Raw genomic sequence first — 19102 nt, 5'->3', positions numbered from 1 at the left:
TCATTCATAAACCAAAATTTTTGTTAGGCAAGTTATTACTTAACTCTGGAACAAAACGGATGTTAACCCGGAGACCAAGAGGAACATAATGTGTGAATTCATGTCGCGGATGGATAATTACATGGTTGGAAGGCTGTATGGGTGTGTAACTAATAAACTGTAGCTGTAGCATTAGCATTAGCATTAGCTACTGTATGGGTGAGTAACCAGGCGGTGAGTTCTGGTCCTCTGAAATGAGGCCAATGCGGCAGTAACTTAGAGCTGCATTCTATCAAAAGGCCACCAGGGGGCGACCGTTTTGTGTTCAAAAGGACTTCCGTTTCTATACAAGTCAATGGAGAATTCACAAATTTCTCACTTGATTTCTAACCTCAGTAAACGTTTTCAAAATGTGTTTATGGTCTCAATCGCTAGTTTAAAGCCTTCTTCAATGCAGTATGATGTTCATTTGTGAAATTTTGGCTTCCCTGATTTTATATGTGACGATAAAGCAGGGTATGCATTAGGGCGTGGCTACGTCGTGATTGACAAGTTGATTGACCAATGTCCTTGAGATCCAGCCCTTGCAACCAATCGCAACCTCCCCGCTCCGCCGTTGTCTCCGCCCATACTTCCGCCCATGACTCCGCCTCATGCCCATATAAGTAGAATCCGTGATCTTTTTTTCCCAGCATGCACCTGAAATTTCCAAAATGGCACTGCCCAGATCCGAAACTATTGGCTTCCAAGCAGCAGTCCACAAACCAATGGGTGACGTCACGGATGTTACGTCCATTTCTTTTATTTATGTTGTGTTCCATTGTACTCGGAACTCGGAAAGATCCGACCTCCGAGTCGGTGCAATGGAACAGCCCCTTGAAGTCGGAACTCCGACTCGGGAACTCGGGAAAGATCCGAGTCGGGGGAATGACGTCATAGCAAGATGACAGCGCACATTGTCAGAGTTAAATATCACCCTCCTCTCAACTATTACTGTTATTGTGCTACAAAAAGAAATAGAAAATTATTTCAAATTAATCTACATCTTAATCTACATCTACAATTAATCTACAAATCAGAAGGCAATTAAGTAATAATAATAGTTAAATAATAATGATGAATAATAATCAAGTAATGTTAATGAATATAATAATAACACAACAATTATAAATAATACTAATAATCAAATAAATTTAATAACTACTGCTACATGATATCCAATAGAAAGACATTTCTTTATTTATCCTTCTTATTTTTCACATTATAGATGTTTAAGCAAGGAGGAAATTATGGAATAGGGAATACAGTGCAGCATTTGTTGACATCTGCAAGGCTCGCATGCAAGATTCCCCTCGCTGCTGCGTTAAATGGCGTGTTATTTAAGTTGTACTTACAGCATATTGCGTCTCTCTTTCTCCCTCTCCCTGAAGTAGCTGATATACTTCCACATAAGTGTTTTTTGATGCTCGAACAACATCCAAACAAACATCACCTTTCTGTGGTCAGACATGTTTTCCGATTTTGCACAAATGGAACGCATTTACCTTGGAAGTCGGAACTTCCGACTCGGATCTTTCCGAGTTCCGAGTGCAATGGAACGGAGCAACAGTCTATGTGAGTAACTAACAAACTGTAGCTGTAGCATTAGCATTAGCAGCTACAAAATTTAGCATTAGCATTAGCTACTGTGTGGATTGTGTTTTGTGGTTTCTTACAGACTGACTTCTCTGAAGTTTCGCAACCTTGCGTTAATGTCATGCGGCATTGCGAGTATTTTCCAACAGTGATTTGCTCTTGTTAGGCATGTTGAAAATGTTCATGACCGTGGACAAATGTCCGTGACTGTGGATAAATGCCACCTCTCTGTCTCTCTCCTCCCGTCGTTCACGCCCTTACGTACAGCGTCTCTACGCATTTCATTTATGCTGATTTATACTTCTGCATCAGAACGACGGCGTACCTACACAGAGCTCTCTGCGTCGACGCAGACTCCTACGCCGTAGCCTGATGTGCACCTCCAAAAAATCCTAACTACGCGTCACGACAACGCGGACCGCAAGGGCTGTGATTGGTCCGGTCAAAGCGTCAGTTCCTCCGGCAGTTGCTTTATTTATTAATGATTAACAAAAGGTGTGTGTTTTCTGTTATTAAGGCACATAGCGCAATGCTACATGCTACTGTGACCAGAAGATAAACAAGGATACAGATAGAGACTCCTCTGAAACCACACACACACACACACACACCCCCTAGCAACACGTTCCCTCGACGCAGAACTTCGAAAGGACAACGACGGCGTCGGAGCGACGCAGAAGCATGAATCAGGGGGTTGGCTAAAGGTCAACGGACAGACGGAACGACAAACATCCTGCTCTCCAATTATAGTAGCAGGATATGCAACAACAAAGCTACAGAAACACAAATATTAAAATGTGTGCATATCGTACCTACATCATACCATGGATGAAGATGGTCTTTTCTGCTTGTTTATGCATTAAAAGCATGCCGGTTGTTCCATCATTTTTATGTAGTGTTAACAGTTGTGATGTGAATGTGTATGTGTGCAGATCTGCTACCATATGGGCAGTGTGACAGACCCAGACCAGAGAGACAAGCAGAGAGACAGATCTGACATTGATATCCTCCAGCGCTACGTGGCCCGCTGTTTACCTAAACTGGATCCTGAACCTGCCGTGGTGGAGAGCTGCATGTATACGGTCAGTATCAACAGTCCAAAACCATCAAATCACAATGCTTATCTCAATACTTGAAGAGTCTAAAGCTGAGTTGAAGAAAGAAGGAGTTTGATTAATACTGTGAGTTAGTCAGGAAAATTCTGAGGTTTTTTCTCCATTTTATTTCAACCTTTAAATTATTACTCTGAGATATATTGAGGTACAGACACATTTATTAATATAGCCAAGCAAAAAACACAAACAACACATCGTAAGCACTGAAAACAAACACGTTTCTTTGGATAAACAAGTTGTTTAAATCCAGTGAGTCGATGGTAAATACGGCAAAAAAAATGTAATCAATCTTTTTTTAAAGCTTGGAATCAATTCATGGCTTTAATCTATTTTTTTGTGCATATAAATTACAGCATGCAAATATTTTAAACATGTTTGACAATTGGCCCTTTTTGCAGTTGGAGGTGCTCTGTTAACAGTTTTACATATTTTATAATGGATGAAAATAAGGGGAAATTAAAGGGCCACAGGGATTTTTTTTTTATTGCAGTAGCACATTCAGCCACAAGGGGAAAAGCTGATTAGAGCACAGTATCCAGCTTTCGCTGAGCAGTCTACACAGACCTTTGACCAGCCAACAGGCTGTCAATATGAATCTCCTCATCCCAAAGTCAAGCTATTCAGGCAGCATCTGTTCTCAACTGTTTTCAGACAAAGGATAGCCAAGTGGAAGTGTAGGTAGGATTTGACATTTCACGTTTGAGGTGCTGCTTTATTCCACACTGTGTCAAGTCTTAAATACTCAGTACATCTTGCTTTGAAAGCAGCCAGTAAGCAGAGTTATTAATAGGTTCAAAATCAGTTCAAATGTTTATACAAATGTGATATTTTCTGTCTGTCTTATTCAATTTATTGCCGATGTTACTCTCCAATGTCATTCACAGGGGTTAGATTCTGTTCAGGCTATACAGGACTGTGTGTGTGTGTGTGTGTGTGTGTGTGTGTGTGTGTGTGTGTGTGTGTGCATGTGTGTGTGTTGTATGGGTTGGTGGGGGAGGTTGTGCAGCCGCTCTGCCCTCTAGCAACACAGCAAGCTGCTTTTACCACGATCACATACTGAAGCTGTAGGAAAACATAATTTCTGTGACCTTGTCCAATGCCCCTGAAAATCCTGACAGTCACGCTCCTTTCTCACTTAACAGCATGTGTTTGGTTCCATTAGCAGTGATTCCTAAAAGAGGACAGAGGATTCAATCACGTGTGTCCCTGCAGTTGTGGGAACATGATGCTCTATGTCAGATGTTAGGATGTATTCTATGATAGATTTTTTCATCCAGTTAAACACATTTTTGAAAACACATTTGACAGGCTGTATAGAAGGGGGGTGGGGGGCACGAGTGTCCTTGTCAAATAGTTCTAGAGACCATCTGTTGTTGCTATGGTCACTACTCATATCTCCATATAGTGGAATGAAGAGGCAGCAGAAAGAAGGCTGCAGCTTTCTTGACTAAAAGCTGCATTGCTTTTATCTGGGACCCAGACTCCCTTCCATTTGACATTGCGTCCATGCTGTATATGGTCATGTTTCTTTCCTTAAAGTACAAATTGAATAAAAATGTTTTGACATATGGTCGTGACCATGAAAGCAAAACTTTCTTGAAAGCCCCCCTCAAATCTCTCTCCAAGGTTTTCTGAAAAGTTAACAGCTCTGGCTATGATGTTCAACAATAGCCTGAACTCTCCAACTGAAACAGATGGACCTGACTGTCCAGATTTTGGATGGGGGGGGGGGGGGCAGGTAACAGGTTTTTACTGTTACTGTGCCCTCACGGTTTTTACTGTTACTGTGCCTGTCACTATGTGGGCCTACCTTTGTTAAACTATTTAACAAGAGATGGTGACTTTGATTGACAGGTGACACTTGGCAGGGGGCGGGGTTTCAGCGAACTCGGGGGCACGTCCGCAGTATTTGGGAGCAGAGAAAGAGACTGAGTTTTACACAACTTTGAAGCCTAATTTCATATATTTGGCGATTTTTGTAATCATTCAAATTTGGCAGGGTGGTTAACAACACACTTTTCTGTGGTATGTCAAACTCAGAACACATATTTATTCTTACTTTACACAAACTTTAAGTCATGGAAATGGGGTAAAATATTATGGAATAGTGATGGAAAAGTTTTGAAAATTCAATGGTAAAAATGTGTGGGAACCCTGTATAGACAGACTACATAATTTAAAAGAAACTACTTCTGGTAGTTACACTGGCTCTTCATGTGTTCATGTTTTCACAGCTCACACCAGACCGTCATTTTGTGCTGGACTGCCACCCGGCCCACCGCAACATTGTGATTGGAGCAGGATTCTCAGGTACCACACAACACAAAACAGCTTCAAACAAATGCAAAACATCTATGGAAGGGATCATCTATGACAAGCTGTGTGTGCTATAGGATAGATGATCTCACGTGCCAGCTATCAAAACTATCAGAATCAGCATCATATATCTGGCTAAGTAAGGAAGTAGTCTAGTTGCTCTTACACAGAAATATACACAGGAAATGGCTCAACAAGTGAATTAGATGATGATTAGATAAATATTATACAATAAAACTAACATCAAGTGCATGCTCACAATAATGACAATACTAGCATATTGATGTTAAAACAGGTATAATGTTCATCATGTTCACTTTCTTAGTTCAGCATATTAGCATGCTGACATTTGCTAATCAACACTAAACACACAGTAGCCTTCAGCTGAGGCTGATGGGAGTTTCCATTTTTAAAATAGGCTATTTAACAATATTCAGTTTTATCCATTGATGAGGCTATCCTTGATAAGTCAGGATCAATGAGGCAAGTACAACTCATCCTGAGAGGAACATGAATGTCTGTAGCAATCATGAAAGTCCAGCTAATATTTGTGGAGACATTTCACCTAAAAAAAGGAAAAGTCAGAGGAGGAGTCACCTGCAGTCTCTCTACACGGTCTACTGTCAAATAAAAAGCAAGTTTTAAAAATGTTTCTAATGCTGGTGGAGAGTGTTGCAAGTCAAGACAACATTCAGGAAGTGTTAAATGAGAGATTCAGTAACTCACATCTTACACAGCCATCTTTGTCACAGTGAATAAATGATGCAAGCACACTGTGGCAAGCTGTTTCTATTGCAGTTGTTCTATATCAAAATCAATGAACTAATGTAAACATATGTGAGGAGCTAATTAAATCTCTATGTAGTGTTGTGGTAGTTCTATCAGTGATACAAGTGTGACACTGAACTCTAAATCAAAACCTATGTCTTTAGTACAGCAGGACTCCCGTATTAATATATCTTAACAAAGCTACATTTGATTAAACAGGCCTAAATGTCATTTTATAAAAGGATGTGTAAAACGGATCATTTATTGGTCACTTGGATTCATTCTCTGGGGACCATGAATGTCACCTATTTACTTGTACTTGCACTTGTACAGTTCAGCTCTTAGCACTCAAAATAACTGTCAGGTAATCTATAGTTGCCATATTCTGTAATGCTGGACAAAACACATCATCCAGCACAGCAATCCTACAGTTAAAGTACTGTATGTATCATAGAAGTGAGGGTTAACCTGCTGTATAGTAACATGTAGGCAAGGCAAGGCAGTTTTATTTATATAGCGCATTTCATACACAATGGCAACTCAATGTGCTTTACATAAAACAGAAACATTAAAACATACAATTTACCCCCCTCCCCCCACCCCCCATAATAAAAACAAAGTACAGAAAAATAGAAAGACATACATAAAATGCTAGAATTGAGCATTAAATATAAGATTGCAGCATAAAATTATAAATTAGCTTTAAAATCATTAAAAGGACATAGAGTGCAAATTAATGATTAAAATGTAAAGTGCTTTAAAAGAGCTCAATCATAAGCACAGGAGAAGAGAAATGTTTTTAACCTGGATTTAAAAGTGTTCACAGTTGGGGCTGATTTCAGTTCTGCTGGTAGTTTGTTCCAGTTGTGTGCAGCATAACAGCTAAAAGCTGCTTCACCATGTTTAGTTTGAACTCTGGGCTCAACTATCTGACCTGAGTCAGTAGATCTCAGAGCTCTACAGGGTTTATATTCTACTAACATGTCATTCATGTATTCTGGACCTAAACCATTCAGTGATTTGTAGACCAGTAGCAGAACTTTAAAATCTATTCTATAGCTGACTGGGAGCCAGTGTAAAGACTTTAGAACTAGAGTAATGTGCTCTGATCTCTTTGTTCTGGTTAAAACTGGAGCTGCAGCGTTCTGAATGAGCTGCAGCTGTTTAATGCTTTTTTGTGGGAGTCCAGTCAGAAGACCGTTACAGTAGTCGAGTCTACTTGAGATGAAAGCATGAATCAACTTCTCCTGGTCTGTTTGAGACATAAAACCCTTCACTCTGGATATGTTCTTAAGCTGATAGAAGCTGTTTTGGTGATTGATTTGATATGACTGCTGAAGGTCAGATCTGAGTCTATCAGCACGCCAAGGTTTCGGACTTGGTCCCTAGTTTTTAGAGAGAGTGACTCGAGATGTTTACTGACAGCAATCCTCTTCTCTTTATTGCCAAAAACAATGACCTCAGTTTTGTCCTGATTTAATTGAAGGAAATTTTGGTTCATCCAATTAGTGACTTGCTCTAAACAGTGACACAATGACTGTATTGGACTGTAGTCATCTGGGGACAGTGCTAGGTATATCTGTGTGTCATCTGCATAACTGTGGTAGTCTACATTAGAGTTCTGCAGAATTTGACCCAAGGGCAGCATATATAGACTGAACAGAAGGGGTCCAAGAACTGACCCCTGAGGAACTCCACATGTCATAGCCACTCGATCAGATTCATAACTTCCAATGGTCACAAAATAACTCCGCTCTTCCAAGTAGGACCTGAACCAGTCTAGGACTGTTCCTCTGAGTCCTGCCCAAGTTTCCAACCTGTTCAACAGTGTACTGTGATCCACAGTGTCAAACGCAGCACTGAGATCCAACAGGACCAGAACTGACACCTTGCCTGAGTCAGTGTTCAACCTTATGTCATTTAACACTCTAATAAGAGCTGTTTCTGTACTGTGGTTAGGTCGGAAGCCTGACTGAAATTTGTCAAAAAGGCCACTGGAGTTCAAGAAATTGCTGAGTTGATTAAAAACCACTTTCTCAACGATCTTGGCTATAAAAGGAAGATTTGAGATAGGTCTGTAGTTGGTTAACATGGAAGCATCCAGCGCTCTCTTTTTTAAGAGTGGCTTAATGGCAGCTACTTTTAGGAGTTTAGGAAACACACCTGATTTAAGTGAGCTATTTATTACTTGTCTCAAATCTGTTTGGACAGAGTTCACAATAGTTTTAAAGAAATCTGATGGCATTGTGTCAAGACAGCATGTTGATGGTTTTAGATGCTGCACTGTAACCTCTATGGTTTTTTGGTCAACTGTTTTAAATTCTGACATCGCAGTTGAGTTATTCCTGGGAGGTCTTAGGGATTGCATCATGTTATTGTTTTGTTGATTTGTGTTGATATTTAACCTTATGGACTGGATTTTTTCACTGAAAAAGCAAGCAAATTCATTGCACTACAGTATATGTTCCTCTCATCTTCACAATCATCTGTTAAACAATGCCGTGAAGACAGTCCAAAAAAGAAAGCAAGTACACAGACAGTGTGTATTTTGAGCTGACGGAGTCAAGCAGAAAATGTCGATGTCAAAATGAACATGTCAACAGCTCGACAAGACAAAGAGCAGGAAGTAATGTATCTGGCACCTTGTACACCAGATGTGTGCTGATGAGCGCCAGCACGTAAACAACAGCAGCAGCAGCAGCCAAATGAATCAGCATCACTTGTTCCCTCCTTACCCAGGAGGAGCACGGAGCCAAGCAGGCAAGTGTTCAGTGAGCAGCACAGGAGGTGTGTGTGTGTGTGTGTGTGTGTGTGTGTGTGTGTGTGTGTGTGTGTGTGTGTGTGTGTGTGTGTGTGTGTGTGTGTGTGTGTGCTCCAGAGGTACAGGTTTGTGTCCAGTGTGTGTCAGAGGAGTAAGCACAGTCCAAGGAAGAGGAAAAAAGAAACAGGAAGGAAAAACATGGAGTAAATGAGAAATAATGGCCTGTTTAAATTTGCTCATTGATGCAAACTCAACTGCTCCTCTATGTCATTTCTACATCCAATGTACATTACCACACTCATGCCAAAACAAATTTTTACTTTTCAAATTAAACACCATTTATTCACCTCTTCCAGTCAGATCTTCATCCATTGATGGCTAACTGTGAGAGTGGATGAGGCTTATGCATATGTGTGCACTTCATAAATCTGACCAAAAGAATATGTATGTATGTTTCTGGCTTTGTGCATACATACAGTTGAATGCATCTGGCTGAAGTGTACAAGTGAATCAGAGCCCATAGGTGCAGTTAAACAGCAGGATTTCTATGAGTTAGCTGAGTTTAGAGAATAAATGATAACCTAGTGATCTTGACTCCATAAAGTAGTCTGGCTCACTCTCAATGGGAGACGAACACATAACAAAACATAGACGAGCCAAAGAGAAGGTGCTGCACTCTGAGCAGCAGGTGGAGGTGTAGATGATGTTGTAATGCAGTCAAATGTGTTATATTAATGGTTTAACAGACAGCAGCACTGTTGCAGCCTGTGGTGATTTTACAATACATTCATCAGGTTTGAATTCAAGTTTAATGAACCCGACTACAACTCCTCACATTGTTTTGGTTTGGTTCAAAGATATATATGTCCATTAATAATGCTTTATATCTGTTAGAGAATCTGGTTTCGGTCTGTTCTGTGGTTATGATCACTTCTCCGATCCTCTGATCAACTGATGGTCAGTGTGATCACATTGAATGGCGAGAGAGATGAACCATACAAACACTTACTGAAGTCACACCTGTTTGATAAACACAGCACATATTTGGGTTACAATGCATCACATCTGTGCCTGAAAAACAGGGTGTATCTAGCCTGAGAGTATTTTATTCATGACCCAAGACAGGTTCCCTGAAGACAACAAACACACTATACAGTAGCAGTGTATCTGGCACTCTAGCAAAAATATTTGACTCCCTGATGAAAAGTTGTGACTTTCTTAACCCTTACACGCTGTTCAGGGTCAAATGCAAGCCATTTTTACATCCCAGAGCTGTAAACACACTATTTTCTTTTAGCCTGAAATTTGACATCTTCCCCTAATGTGACACACAATGTACAAAAAAGGAAACACATTTGACTCATATTCATCCAAAATTTCAAGAAACTCCATTCTTCACATTTAATATAATTTGTTGAAATAGTTCTCATTAAGGATGAATCATGTTTATCTGTGACTGATGAGGTCTTCATGAATGACTGGTGGTTCAGAAGTTTGTTATAGAGACTAATTATGTGAGGAAATAATGTGACAGGTGCAAATACAAACAGTATGTGAGAGTTAACTTAAATTGGACCTTTTTATATGAAAGCTTTTATATGAATTTACTGCTACATTCATACAAATGACAAGTCAGATAAAAATAATAATAATAGTACAGGCCTCCAGTCCTGTGAATCCCAGCATATAACCTCTTTAGACTGAATTAAAGAGTAGTCTAGACCTGCTCTGTGTGAAAAGTGCCTTGAAAATAAAAATAATTCTCCAACCAATCCATGGCAGTGGAGCAGAAACGATGTGTTGATGCCATGTTGTCAAGGCAACAACAACAGTACTATCAATCAGCTGCAGTTTATCCTGTGTGGATAACAATGAAGTTTGTCTCTAGTCTCTAAGTTCCACACAGAACATATATTAAGATGATAATTAAAATAAGCCTGCTCTATTAGCCCTTACTTACTCTGCCCTCAAGATGCAATCCTCAACAGTGTTTATAAATTAATTTTATTCTAGAACAAATTAAAAGAAGAAAAACAGGCTTGAGTTTCTGCTGCACCATTTAACTCTCCTCCAATGAAAACCCCTTGTTGTAAACTAATATAGCTGCCGTAGGTCTTTAAAGGGATAGCAAAGTTCATTTTAGGTTAAATCATTTAGCTCTTTCTGATAAGGAACCATTTATAACATTAACATTAATTACTGACTTAATTCATAGTTAATAAAATAATGAATTCATGCTTTATTAATCTATTTTAAGCCATTAAAAAGTATATTCTTTGGGATGTCAGTTTATTAAAAATCCTTCCTCATAACATTTGCTTCATTTTATTAGGAAAATTATTAAAAAAAAAAAAACACCAGCAATGAACTGTTCAACCTCTCACCCTCTGAAGGACTGGAGGCCTCCAGAAGGAGAGCCATTTATTAACAATGTATTAATATATTTGTAAGTGCAGACTTTATTTTAATTAAATACTTTTTACATATAACACAGACCTGATGACTTAGTAAAAAATGTGGAACCCTAACTCTTTAATAACTGTTAAGACTTGATCACTTATCAGACATTTAACTCTTTACTAATGATTCATTTTCATTTAAACTACAGGACTGATGATCAGAAAGCGTGAAACATCTATAGTTATAAATAGTTATAAGTCATTAATAAAGAGTTAGAATTGCACCTTCAACAACAAGACAATTCAAAGTTCTTTACACAGAAGACATTAAAAGTACATATAAAAGGAACAAGGCACTATACAAATAACATATTTAAATTAAATTTAAATGAGTAAAATTAAGTAAAGGATAACAAAAATGTTTGTTGGAGGGAATAAGGAAGAGCTGAGTTGGATCCTGAATCCTTGTTGAATATATACATAAGGCCAGACTGTGATCACAAACACACATTGAATAGAATATCATCAGCAAAGCAATGGAGAGAAAAGCCTGTGAGCAGACAGTCAAGATGAATCTAGAAGAGAAAGGAAGCAAGCACAGATCCAACAGTCCAGAGGTTAATGTTACTATACTTTTGGTATAGGGACGAGCTTTTCTTTGAAGGACAGAAATGTTCTGGAAACACTGCCAAAAGGAGGAAAAGTCAGATGACGATGACAAGGCAGAAAAGGAAAAGAGGTCTGGTAAAAATCAGCTGTCAGTGGACTTCCACATGTTGTGGGCTGATCACCACAGCTGTATCAGATATCATAGAGCTGATGACCTAATCAGTCAATAGCACATATCTAAGACTGAATAGAAAAACAGTAACAGTTGGTATGAGTCTGCTGAAACTCACACACATGTAAAAAATTCTAAGCAAATACTAGAGATAAAAATTATCAAAAAACCAGAAGTAGCTATTAGCAAGCAGTGTATCAGCAGTATATGTGTAACACGCTCCAGGCCCTCTGCTGTTTGTTCTAAGCGGGGGTTAAAAGTGGGATTTGGCAGGTAGGGTGTAGCAGTGCAGCGGGGGAAAATGACTCACCTCAAAATAACTTCCAAATTGATTTGTACTGTGAGCTCCTGTGGTCTTGTTTGCTTTGCTGACAGGCTGTGTGATCAGCTGATCTTCTTTTAAGCACCAATTTCTTGCTGTGGCTCTAGGCTGTGCTGCATTTGAATAAGAAGAATTTCTAAGAAACTCCTAATTACACTAAGGACACTTTTTGGATCAACTGCATTAATATCAGACCCCCTGTGCTTGTGTTAGGTTTGTAGTGCAGAAAAAGGAGCTTTATACAAATGGCAATGTCATTAAGCTGGTGTGAGAACACAAAAGCACCTTTTTTTCAATCTCCATAATTGTACTATTAGACAACAACAGTTGAACAATCAGTGGAGGGCCTAAAAGTCATTCATTAATATGTATTTTAAGCAACTACTAATGGTTGTGTCTGTTAGATCAGGTAATTTGATATAGGTTGGTGATATTATTGACGCCCCCTCCAGAGAATATTCTCTGGAAATTCCATGCTTGTGGTTCCCCTGTAAGTTGTAATGAGATCTGCCTCCTTGCCCTCCGGTGCATGTCCTGAGTTTGGATTGCAGCTAGAGTGGAACCAGAAAAGCACATTTTTCGAATCAACTGCGATCTCCAGGCCCCCCGGTGCTTGTCCTTAATTTGGAGTGAAGAGAAATAAGCTTTAGGGTCTTTTCATTTCCTTGGAGCTTGCCACGTGTTAAGAGAGGGCATTGCAGTTGATTCGATGGGAAACTGAGTAAGCAAACTTCAGCTCCTTTGGTGCCTGTCCTAATGGACTGCCCCAATATGTTGTCATCCACAGAGACCCAATCTGAAAAGGACCTGAGGACAGTCAGGGGTGGTCATATTATGCTTCAGAGTCATTTCATCTGAATGTTATTTGGGTTCAGCCCCACTCTTGATCAAGAGAAGACTTCCAGTATGGTGTCATATACTAACCACAAAACATCATACAAAATCATACATAAATGCTATAAAGCCTATATCCATAACAAACCAGCACACAGATCATTTCAGCTAAGTATCCCATTATTTGGTTTTGTCCCAGAGATCAGTCAGCTACAGTTTAAATAAAGTAAGTAAAACTCAACCCTTCCAAATATAGGCAAGAGATGTCTTGGCAGCTTTTGTTTTTGCTACCATCCAGAGTCAGATTTCAGATTGTACAATAAACACATGCTGTTTAAGTAAGAGTGCATTTTACAGAACAAATCTAATCAAATTTTTTATTTGTATTTTGTATTGGACATCAGTAACTTGTTTGTTTGGGAGGCCCCGGGCCCTTAGCAGCCACTTCTTTGGATAATGATTAGCTACCAGCTCCACTGTATATACTTCAGCCAGTCATGGGTCAGATCAAGCCATGGTATCTAACTCTAATGTGTTTTTTCTAGCTAATTTATCCTAGTTTTAAAATAAGGTTTAGCTGTTTCCGTCTGCTTTTAAGATGTTCCTCACCATCAACAGTGTCTTGTGAGTCTTCATTGCTGATGACATCAAATCAAGACAATGGCTTAACGGAATTTTTTAAAAAAACATTAGAAATGACACTCTCAGTATGAAATATGCTCACACTATTGAGAGCTGTCTAGCTAGCCAAACCAAACCTTCCACATATTCTAAAGACACAGATCTTTAACTTTTAATGAGCTCTTCTTGTCCATTGTAGAAAGGTGAAAGTGTCTGTGATTTGGGTCTACATTCATGTTCTTCTATAATTAACATGGCGGAAGCACCCAGAAGGCCGACCGTGCCCCACCTCTCCTCTCCTTACAGTTTCCTTACAGTGTCTCCTGGCTGTTTTCCATCTTCTGCTGCAGTCATGTCCTTTACCTAATTATATCTGTAATTAATATCCTGCTCTGCATCCTCCGCTTTCAGTGCAGTGTGAACATACTGGGATAACAATTCAGATATGTTGAATAACTGAACACGCTAATGATTTAGCTGCAGCCAAATCTCATTGTTAGAGCCTTAACAATGGTATTTTAGTGGTGCTAAAAGTATTTGTTTAACCCTGCTTTTACGCCAAATACAGAAGTGATACATAGGAGAGATGATATAGAAGGACTGGTACAGGATATGCAATACTGCATTCCTGCATGAGCTGCAATTCACAGTTGTACAAGGCAACTTGATTAAACTTTGACCCCAAATATATTGATCTCCACATCACATGTCCAGTGACTTCACTGTAGAGAAAAATGAAAGAGGAGTTCCTTTTGTGCATTTCTAGATTTATCTGACTGCTTTCTAATACAGGAGCTATAAGAGGAAAGGAGGATAATAGGTTACAAAATTGGTGTTGTGGTTTAGAAAAAAAAATCTTAACTCAAGCTCCATTTTATGTAGCTGCTTCTGGAGCTTTTAAGTGCATCACATGACCTTCCTCAGCAGATGGAGTTTTCTTAGTTGTAATGGAGTCAGGAAAGTTCACAGTGAGTCAACACTGAGCAAAGTACATCTAGTGAGCAAGACTGAAATGTAATGGGAAGCTATAGGAGGGGCCACTAAGTGTTCCCCCTTCATCCTTGACTTTGGAAACTAGTGTTCCAGTTTATTAAAAAAAAATTCAGAAAAGTTTTGTTGTTGTCTCATGGATTCCAAATAAAAACATAAATTCAGTCTGGTGTTGTAGTCTAATATGTATACTATAACTGAATCATTCCCAGAGAATCACAGAAAACATGATATCATTAGTAATTAGACCTTTAAAGATCTGCTTCTATTCTGAGTCTCAAAACTTCTACCTATGAACCATCTTTTAATTACAATGTTTACTTTACATGTTTCAAAGGAAAAGCTGAAATAAAAGAATGCAGTAGCGGATCAAATCATTTATTAATCAACATCGACCAACATCGTCTGATAACATCATCATAAACAGACAGCTGGGTGAAATGAGTTATGGCAAATAAAATGTTAGATAACTGAAGGTTTTCTGCTCTCTGCCGCTAAACCTCTAAGTCTTCCCTGTTCTAATAAACATGATCTATGAATGATCTAGTTTATCTCATCTACATGTCTGTGTTTCTGTTGTCAGACAATTGTAAGCTGTCTGCTTAACAAATCTATAGCCTATTAACTGTGACATCATTTTACCATTCAGTTTAATGACAGCAGCTGTGATATATATCAACACTTAAAATGAGTCATCACAGAGACTTAAGTTTACATCATGTTTTATTTCCCCAATTTTATGGCACTCTGTTAACCTGTCCTAATAGATCTTTGACTAAACACCTGCAACCCTGTGTAGCGGATTATTATTAGTTATCCAAAGCAGCCCCAGTGTGATACATCATAGACTGTAAAACATTAATGGACGCAGCCACCATAATGTTACCCATGTTGATGCATGGATGTAGAAAGAGAACTGTGTCCTGTTCATTCTTGTGACAGTTGCTCAGTGGCACAAGGCTAAAAAAGCTACTTCCTGTTTTAAAGAAATTACCCATATAAAAACATACTATGCACTCTCTATGGGCCACATTGAGACTTTTGCTGGTTTAGCTATCAGGCTAACTTGAATGGGGAGAAAACAATTCAATTATGTAGCTTTACTAGACTTTAGAAATGGAATCGGACCAAATGGATCAAATTCTAATATTGAAATAAATCTTTTTACAGGGTTGTGATAATCAAAAAAATATCCGTTGAGTTACAGACATCTCTTTCACAATGTTAGTCTATGGTAAAACGTTTTTGTGAGCCAGTGTTCATCACTTTACGTTGTAATTACATGGTTTGGCTGCTATGTCAAACTGGCTTCAAAGCCCAGCTCCATATTGGATTTTTGGAGCCAGAAATGACCATATTTGGACAAGATGGTGAAGCTTACCCTTGTGCTAGCTGCTGGCTTGGTTCACATAGTCTACAATGATAATGTTCATTTTCACCATTAAAACACAGCCTTAAAATCTTTAAAATAAAACAAGACTTTTTTAACCAAAATGTTAGAATTAACTTTCATGAACTGTAAGCAGACTGAAAGCTGATGGCTACAGCTTTGCCTATACTAGTGAATCTAAGGGTTACGCCATGGTTATGTTACTTGCCTGTGACAGCACCCACCTGCCACTCAAAGCAGCCACACCCTTAATTGTGCAGTTTAAATGGGTGTTATATTAAAAAGAAAAGAATCGCCTTCATATAGTTGTCATGAACAGGGAAAGTACCTACAGATAGCAAAACCTGTTTATGTAGCGGGCTGTAAACATGCTACAACAGAAACATGGGGGTCTAAGGGGAGTGTCTCACTTGTGGAGCCAGTCTCAAGTGGACATTCAAGGAACAGCATGTTTTGGCACTTTACGAATTGGCTTCATTTTCCAGCCGCATAGGTTGCCACTTGTATGATACACAGAGAATTCAAGAAATGATTGTGTCCAAATAGAGTAGGAGGGCATTTGTGACTCCTGGGGGCAGAACAGAGAACATCATGTTGGATCTTTGGACTTTGGAGGCTGGAGGACACCGCATGCTTCAACAGTAGAAAGGTGGACACATTGAAATGCTACCACTGTAGTAATTATGAAGATATTCCACTTAGAGCAAAAGTGAATGGTATTCATCCCCTGGTCACCAAGAGTGTCCAAACAGAAGCTGAAATGTTTCAGTCTGGGCCAAAGTGCTCAGTGGTCAACTGACACTGCCATGCCTCGAGCCATGCAGCGAGCATAACTCATAAAAAAGATGCTCCCATGGTCAACCTAGCATTATATCTATTAAAGTAGTGTTTATTTGCCTTGCCTCTAGCAGATTTAAGGTTAGACATCCATGTTTGTTTGCTTTTATGGCACTCTCTGTATTATTAAGTCGGAACCAAATCGGTTATGTTGGAACTTAACAGTCACAATTACAAATTGAATGTTGACATGAACTGCACAACTCGGAAAAACAAAGAATGAGCCTCAACTTGCTCTGATGAATTATCCGCACTAATACATATTTCTTGTACTGTATGTACTCATTCTTCTTCTCCTCTGTAACAGCAGTAAAGAAGCTCACCACCATATTGGAGAAGTTCATAGAGCTTATCCATAATACAGAAAAACTGTGTTGCCTTCCACCCCCTCCTTCACTACGTGCATTTGTCATCAAAGCCTGACACAAGTGCTTTAAAGCAAGTACTGGGGGGTTGCCATGGCTACAAAGTCACCCTGTGGGCTTGGCCATCTATTGAGGTTTTCCATTCTCCTTCTCTGGCGAGATGAAAATGCACGTGGCCAAACTATCAGAGCCAAGCTTTTATGACTTCAAAGCCAGGCAGAAACCACAGGAGCTCTGAGACCTTTGTCAGATGGCAGTGTGCTGCATTCCTCGAGCCCTGTTGACATTCACAATTTGCCTCTCAGACCTTAGCAACAAGAAGACTCAGGCTGCTGCATTTTCAAAAATAGACGCTCTCTCATGTCACTCTTGGGCTTGTTATGTGCACATTGAGCCATTACACAGAGAAAGCACAAATCTCCCTTAATTTAACATTTGGTCCTGGTTCACTAAAGGTGACTAGATGCTTCCTGACAGGCATCACAACAGCTCTGTTCTTCCTTTATGTATTTACTTGTTGATAGGTCAGATACAAAGTGCAGAGCATGGATTTACTCACATCAGGACTTTTATTCAAATAACACAAATTGATGACCTGCATATACTTCACTCACTATAATGAATTCTCTTCTTTAGGTCATGGCTTCAAGTTTGGACCAATCATTGGCAAGCTGCTGTGTGAGCTCAGCCTGGGAGAAGTGCCGTCCTATGACCTTTCACCTTTCCGTATTAGACGCTTCCAGGCCAAGCCCAAATCAGCTTTGTAGAGCCAGGACGGACGTCAACATACCACCAAGAACTGCTGATTGATTGTGCTTGAATAGAATTAGAAACACACAGTGATTGTGCTATTTTGTCTGCTGCTTAATGTGATGTCAGTTTGTGTTTTCACATGGTGTCATCCATCAGATTGTAATGAAACAATTTCTTGAGCATTTTGGGAACTACTTATTTGCTGAGAGTGAGAGTGAGAAGATCGATACCAATCTCATATGTAAACTAAATATGAAGCTAGTTCCAGTGGGCAATTAGCTTAGCATAATAATAACTGGAAACAGGGAGTGACTAGTTGTGGTTTTATGTGCTGGAAATACTGAACGTCTAAGGCAGGCGTGGAATGCAAAGCACCTGCTTCCAGCCTTTATGCTAAGCTAAGCTAACCACCTACTGACTGTACTGTAGCTTCATACAGACTGATTACAGATCATTTCAGCTGATGTTAAGTATCAATACTTCAGTTAAATAAAGTAATAATTCCAAAATAAGGTTGGGGGTAGGAGAGAAATCTAATTACTGACCTGCTGTAAGTGACCAGCATGACAGTACATGCTATATGTTATTCCATCACCTGGTTTCTCTCATTGACTTGGTTTCTAGTGTTACATATACATGTCCTGAGTGACTGTGATGGAACTGGTTAGTGATGAAACTTGACCACCATGAGCAGTCTACCTCAGAGCTGCATGTGGAGCTACAGACCAAGTACTTGTCCTCATCACTGTTGTTTTAATTAGTCAGCTGTATGACAAATCTCATTATACAGATTAACATCAGTTAATGAATGAATGAATGACAGAAGGAAAGGGGGAAAAAGTCCTGTAGAATTAGAAGTCTAGATGTTCTATAAAGCAGCATAAAGTAATGAACTGGACAAACTAATACTGCCTTCATTTTAAACAGAATTCCAACACTGACAACTCGATTCTAACATTGTTGTGTAATTGTAAATTCACTGATCTGTGACAAATAATAATAAAAAAGCTATAATCTTATTGGCTTGTATGATTTCATGCATCAGTAAACCTCCTTCTCGCTGCCTTCTCAGCAGTCAGCGTTTTACCAGCTAAGTACATGGTTAAAAAGACATCAGCAGTGAGCCATTTGTCTATGTGAAGCCAGCTGTATGCTCCAGGCTTCAGAGGTGGCCCATTGCCTGGATCTATTTTCCCATGTACCGGTAAGCATTTTAATCACTAATCAGACGGCCTA

At 39.3% G+C, this 19102-nt stretch overlaps 1 protein-coding gene across 1 annotated transcript in view; it reads left to right on the top strand.

Moving 5' to 3' along the window:
• Positions 1-18885, top strand: part of pipox (pipecolic acid oxidase) — a 56653-nt gene extending 37768 nt beyond the window's left edge. Inside the window, exons 6-8 of the mRNA XM_053321311.1 lie at positions 2547-2696; positions 4964-5039; positions 17750-18885. Coding sequence (XP_053177286.1) covers positions 2547-2696; positions 4964-5039; positions 17750-17880 — 357 coding nt within the window. The 3' untranslated portion in view covers positions 17881-18885. The remainder of the gene's footprint in view (positions 1-2546; positions 2697-4963; positions 5040-17749) is intronic.
• Positions 18886-19102: the final 217 nt, after the last annotated feature.

Source organism: Scomber japonicus, chromosome 6 (assembly GCF_027409825.1).
Source record: "Scomber japonicus isolate fScoJap1 chromosome 6, fScoJap1.pri, whole genome shotgun sequence".
Lineage (NCBI taxonomy): Eukaryota > Metazoa > Chordata > Actinopteri > Scombriformes > Scombridae > Scomber > Scomber japonicus.
The sequence above is the reverse complement of the archived record's forward strand: the minus strand, read 5'-3'. Positions and strand labels throughout refer to the sequence as shown.